The sequence below is a fragment of the Aegilops tauschii genome, chromosome 7, assembly GCF_002575655.3.
Source record: "Aegilops tauschii subsp. strangulata cultivar AL8/78 chromosome 7, Aet v6.0, whole genome shotgun sequence".
In the NCBI taxonomy this organism is placed as follows: domain Eukaryota; kingdom Viridiplantae; phylum Streptophyta; class Magnoliopsida; order Poales; family Poaceae; genus Aegilops; species Aegilops tauschii.
In genome coordinates, this window is record NC_053041.3 from 637,703,055 (window position 1) to 637,709,141 (window position 6,087).

A 6,087-nucleotide genomic window follows, 5' to 3' on the forward strand; every position below is an offset into this window, starting at 1 on the left:
AAAGGCAGGTGGGCAAGAGGTTGGTCGGGCCCAACCGAGTCCACCCCACCCCCACTCCCTCGCTCGCACTCCGTACTCCACCATGGCCGCGACCGCCGGCGACCCCCGCCGCGTCGCCATCGTCGCCAAGTACCACGCCAGCCTCCTCGACTGTCGGGAGTGCCGGTCTCTCCTCAGCACAGGTACCTCCCCGTCCTCCCCCGCTGCCGCAATTCCCGACGATGCCCTCCTTCCCTTCGTTCCACACCGCATAGACCTAGCGACCGAGCCGCCAGTATGGCCTGGCTCGAGTCAATGACCGGAGCGACCAATATGTGCCCCACCTTCGCCTCCGCTGCGGGCTCACTTCTGCCCGCCGCGATGGCGCGTTGATTTCGGGGTTTTACGCCGCTAAACCCTCGCCTCCTTGGCGCTGATTGCGTGGTTACCTACTCAGTTTCCTAAGGGACCACACAAGGGGAGTCATCACAACATCCAAGAACAATTCTCTTGGCAATTCATTCCAAGTTGACACAGTTGCTTACCACTTGCCGGTGTTGAAGGGTATGTTTCTCAATTAAAGGAGGAGAGGTAGCTCTGCATGGGCTTAGGATCCACATGAGGATTGTAGTTTCTACAAAGTTAGTCAAGGCTAGTAGGAGATTTTGAAGGATTGACGAGATCTGACCCAGACTGGCACATTAATTGAGATTTTGACGTGGAATCTCTCAGGAATGATAGAATTGCGGCATTCGTTAGTAATGTTGGCATCTTTGCAGAAAGTAATGCTCATCTTTGTTTTATAAAAGTATACTGATGATCCCTGCAACTCTTTTTAGAGTCTCACCCGCAAATAAATAAAAAATCTTTTCAGAGTCTAATCATGCAGAAAGTAAGTTTAGCTTTCCTTGTTTCCTTCTTTATACTTCCTAGAAACACTCCTTATTTCTATATGGAAGTTATTGTTTTTTTTTTTTGAGGGGATGGAAGTTATTGTTGTACCTAGTTATTTCGTGAACAATAAAACGGTGTCAATAAAATGCGGGTGTGTGCCAGTAACCACAAGATTAACCGAAACGAAAAACAAAATTTAAGGGGGGCACTGAAATGAAATGAGAAACAAAAATAAAAACAAGCAAAACGCAGCCACGAGGCCCAGGCCCAGGCCCAGTGGGTGCCCACGGCGACGGACGGGGCCCGCGTCGACACCGCAAAAGCAGGTGGGCAAGACCAGCTGGTCGGGTCCAACCGAGTCCACCCCGACTCCCTCGCTCGCACTCCGCCGGACGGACCATGGCCGCGACCGCCGACGACGCCCGCCGCGCCGCCGCCGTCGCCAAGTACCGCGCCAGCCTCCTCGCCTACCGGGAGCGCCAGTCCCTCCTCAGCACAGGTGCCTCCCCGTCCCCCTCCCCCACCGCCGCAATGCTCGCCCGCCCGCCCCCGCCGCGTAGACCTAGCGACCGAGCCGCCAGTACGGCCTGGCTCGAGGCGGCGACCGGAGCGAGCAGGCGGCGCCCCGCCTTCGCTCCGGCTGCCGGCTCGCTCCCGTCCGCCGCGATGGCGCGTTGCTTTCGGGGTTTTACGCCGCTAAACCCTCGCCTCCATGGCGCTGATCGCTTGGTTACCACCCAATAACTATTTTTTACTGAGAAAATTAACAGCAGAATATCCGGGCAGTTGATCGATTCCGAATTTGGGCATGGTTCGCCCTTGGAAAGTTGCGAATTTGCTTCAATCTAGGGTATACGGTTGTGCTAGCTGTTCTGGTGATTGGAATCAGAGAACTTTACTTTCACATTGTTTCAGCGCTGTGATGCTGGGACATGATGCAGGTAGCACCCTTGTTACGCCCATTTTGCTCGAAAAAGATGATTTGTGGTTGGGATTAACAAGAGTACTTCACCTTTATACTGTTCGATGCAATGCTCTGTACTTGATGCAAGTAGTGACCTTTTCTCGCCGGTTCGCGCAGAAAAGGATGATCCCGAGCAAGGACTGTTCGTTCAGGCTCCTGTTAATTTGATCTCTGATTTTTCTCCTCTTGAGCATTTCGTTACTGTTGTGCAATTTGCTTGCTGTAGATCCATAGGCATCTTCTGTTGTGTTTACCGTGTTTGACACGCTCTCCGATTGCAGGGGAAGAGAACCTGAAGAAGGCTAGGAAGGAGCGGGGGATAACTGATGAGCATGTCAAGGCGTTTCAGTGTGTTGGGCAGATAGTGGGGGAGGTGCTGCGCCCGCTTGGCGGCGACCGCTGTGAGTGTGGACCGCAGCTTTCAGACCCGCCTCCTATTTTTCTGCCATCGAGATCTCTCTGTTTAGTGTCTGATCGACCTTTTCCTCCTTGCTGACAAGTCATGTTCCTTCACTTGCAGTTATCGTCAAGGCTAGGAGTGGTCCTCGATACCTTGTCAACTGTCGCAGTAAGTTGAACAAGGAGAACTTGAAAACGGGCACACGCGTGTGTCTTGACCCGAGCACACTTACAATCATGCGCATGCTTCCGCGTGAGGTATAATTGTATTTCGGTATCATTTGTGTTTCCAAACATCCGTTACTTTGCCTGTCCCATTTATTATCTTCTGTCTTCTGTTTCTCCATTGGTTGCAATCCAGAATCAAATGGATGTTATGTGTTGAGGACGTCATTTGAAATTCTACTTCCTTTCAGGTCGACCCTTTAGTGTTCAACATGGTTCATGAGGATCCAGGGAATGTCAGCTTCTCTGCTGTTGGAGGGCTATCTGACCAGATCAGGGAAATTAGGGAGACCATCGAGCTTCCGCTCATGAACCCTGAACTGTTTCTCCGTGTTGGTATTACGCCACCCAAGGTAAATTCATCAGTTCATACACTTGCATTCGTTTCTTCCAAGGGCACAACCGCGCAGGCTATTAAAATAAAGTTAATATTGCTTAACAACCACTTGGCTTCAGGGAGTGCTCCTCTACGGCCCACCTGGAACTGGGAAGACACTGCTGGCTAGGGCTCTTGCAAGTAACATAGATGTGAACTTTATTAAGGTCTTGCGTACATATATTGACCCTCAACTGTTTTTCCTCCTCTGTATATATATCTTTATGTTCTTATTACTAATCTGTACTGTATGCAATAGGTTGTCTCAAGTGCAGTCATTGGTAAGTATATTGGTGAGAGTGCTCGGATAATAAGGGAAATGTTTGCATATGCACGTAATCACGAGGTAAGCCCCGCTCAACAACTTCTCATTTTTATCTGAAAACCTTCTATGTTTCAATAACCTACATGTTCAGAACCCCAGAGCATTACCAAAAGCTAGCTTCTGTCCTGATCTTTTTTCTTGATTTTCTCTAGTTTTGTTATCAACTATAAACAACATACTCCCTCTGTAAAGTAATATGAGATCTTTTAGATCACTAAAGTAGTGTTCTAAAAGATCTTATATTTGTTTACAGAGGGAGTAGTAGTTATGAGCAACTGGTTATGAGTTTTACTTTGCACATAACTAGATACTGGATAAGAGTTGCGCTTATCTCCAAAATATATATAAACAATGATACCCACATTACCACTGAAATGTAGTATAAATAAAGAATGCCATACATTTTGTTTCCAGTAGAGTAATCCCAACTTAGTTACTAGTCACTCAACTCTGCTGCTGTAGAGTAAACTCTGCTGCTGTTCCATTTTTCTGTCCAGCCGTGCATCATCTTCATGGATGAAATTGACGCACTTGGAGGAAGAAGATTCAGTGAGGGCACAAGTGCTGATCGTGAGATCCAGAGGACGCTCATGGAACTGCTAAACCAGTTAGATGGGTTTGATGAACTTGGAAAGGTATATATCTCTTTGCTCGACTTCGTGACTTTGTGCCCAGCATGAGTATTGTTGATGTTGCATCCAGACCTGTATGCATGTGTGGCCGTCATGTTAGAATGTTCCCATTGATTATATTGGTTTCTGGATGAATGTTTAGTTATTTAACATGCTTGAAATCTGAACCTTTCTGTCAGTGGTCAGTTATTTTCAGAATGTTCCCATTGATTATATTGGTTTCTGGATGTATGTTTAGTTATTCAACATGCTTGAAATCTGAACCTTTGTGCCTGTGGTCAATTATCTTCGTAGCTCAAAATATATATGCTGAACTTCTCATGAAAGTAATTGCTGTTCTACTCGTTGCTTGCATAAACTTACCCTCTTTGTATATATTCCAAGGCATGCAATTTCCTTGTTGTGAGAGCCTCCAGACGATTGATTTTCGGTCTAAACCTATTTTCATCCCTGGTTACCTTCAGGTGAAGATAATCATGGCGACCAACCGTCCGGATGTTCTGGACCCTGCTCTCCTACGCCCTGGGCGTCTGGATCGCAAGATTGAAATCCCTCTTCCTAACGAGCAAGCGAGGATGGAAATCCTCAAGATCCATGCAGCTGGGATGGCCAAGCATGGTGAAATCAACTACGAAGCTGCTGCCAAGCTAGCAGAGGTGAGTCCCTCGCCTAACTTTTGCAAAGCTCCCGTTCCATTCAAAGCTTCACTTGTAAACTCCGTCGTTGCGTTTCAGGGATTCAACGCCGCTGACTTGCGCAACATCTGCACAGAGGCCGGCATGGCGGCGATCCGAGCAGAGCGTGACTACGCCATCAACGAGGACTTCATGAAGGTACTTGTGGTGTTTTGCCAACGATTTCTGATTTAATGACAGATAACGTGTGGCATCCATCATAATGTCTCGATTTTCTGCAACGGCTGTTACCAGGGGGTGAGGAAGCTGACGGAGTTGAAGAAGCTGGAGTCCAGCGCCAACTACAAGGCGGACTTCGGCAGGGGCTAGAGGAACGACAGGCCGAGTTAAACAGACCTTTTGACGACAATTTAGATAAACATATATATCAACCCACGCTTTTGAAGAAGGAAATTACGAGGTGTACGATCCAGACGCTGTCGTAGTTCCTGTCCGCGGTACTGATCCTCGCCCCAGGCCTCAAATTTTGGGAATCTCTCTATGCGCTTGTGGTGCCCGCAAGATGTTGGCCTGTGGGGCACGAAAACTGATCACTGATCCTCACATATCCTAGTTTCTGCATGTAGTGTTATGGCCGCGGAGTTTCCTCTTGTTCAGTAGATGAAACGGAGGGGAGGGTTTTGGACTGAAATGATATGCTGGTGCCCTGCTGAAATTGAGTGCCCATGTTGTGATATATGTATAAATGTTGCCCTGTTGTGTGTCTCTTGTGTGCTGCATTGTTGCCCCATGTGCTGTTTTCCATTTTTTTATCAGAGGAATCAAATCTGCCAGGATAAATAGTACTGAACCACCCCCAATTAAGCTATTTATCTGGGAATGGAACTGGATTAATTCCCAGCTAGATGCTATGTTGGATTGCTGGTGCCTTCAAATGGAGAGCCAATGCTTGCAATTTGGAACAGAAAACATCTCATTTGGAACCTGTGTTTTTCTCCTTAAAATAGAAGATTAAAAAACAAGTGTGTGCAAACTGTGCGACCAACTGTACATAGCTGCTAACTAATCATTTGTATGATTGCCAATCAGCCATTGATTAGGCTGCTATTTGGAGTATTCAGGGATGTAAACCTGCCAGGGATCAGATATCATCAAACAAAGATGGCATGATCCTCAAGAAATGTAGTTAGTATAATCTGTATGTGTTGTTTCAAAGTTGGTGTGGCATAATCATGGAGATTTGTTCTCACCGGTTGCCTTAGAGCATCTACAGCCGGGCGACCCAAACCCGCCTCAAACGCTCGGTCACAAAAATGTGACCCAGACAGGCTCCTTAAACGGGCTTCAAATGCCTGGGCTGACCGGCACCCCCCATATCCAACCCAAATGTGGGCCGGATATGAGGACGGATATGGGGTGCCTGGACGCGTTCGCCACGTCGGACCCGACAGCCCTACCCACCTTAAATTGCACCAAATCCACCCCTCTCCCTACCGGATTCATTTGCTCTCTCCTCTCTTCTTCCTCCTCCGTGTTGTCCGTCTCGCAGCTCCGCCGCCGCGCGTGATCCACAGCCATTTCGAGCCTCTGCACCACCAACACCGGCACAACACTCCTCTCTCCCGTCCTTGCCGCCGGGGATGTTGTCGCCGGCCCGG

The 6,087-nt window shown here is 48.2% G+C and overlaps 1 protein-coding gene across 1 annotated transcript; it reads left to right on the plus strand.

Annotated features, from left to right (window-relative positions):
* The first annotated feature begins 1,233 nt into the window (after nt 1-1,233).
* On the plus strand, nt 1,234-5,194 carry LOC109759646 (26S proteasome regulatory subunit 10B homolog A-like). The gene is made up of 10 exons (XM_020318468.2): nt 1,234-1,372; nt 2,119-2,238; nt 2,358-2,494; nt 2,653-2,814; nt 2,918-3,004; nt 3,097-3,183; nt 3,660-3,797; nt 4,259-4,450; nt 4,529-4,627; nt 4,724-5,194. Exons 1-10 carry the CDS (start codon nt 1,273-1,275, stop codon nt 4,796-4,798), a joined length of 1,197 nt encoding a protein of 398 aa, XP_020174057.1. The 5' UTR covers nt 1,234-1,272; the 3' UTR covers nt 4,799-5,194.
* The last annotated feature ends 893 nt before the right edge of the window (nt 5,195-6,087 follow it).

Excerpts from the sequence above, each read along its gene's own strand:
- LOC109759646 (XM_020318468.2), top strand. The coding sequence starts at position 1,273 with ATGGCCGCGACCGCCGACGACGCCCGCCGCGCCGCCGCCGTCGCCAAG. Across the intron at positions 1,373-2,118 it reads CCAGTCCCTCCTCAGCACAG|GGGAAGAGAACCTGAAGAAG; the intron begins GTGCCTCCCCGT and ends CTCCGATTGCAG. Across the intron at positions 3,005-3,096 it reads TAGATGTGAACTTTATTAAG|GTTGTCTCAAGTGCAGTCAT; the intron begins GTCTTGCGTACA and ends TGTATGCAATAG.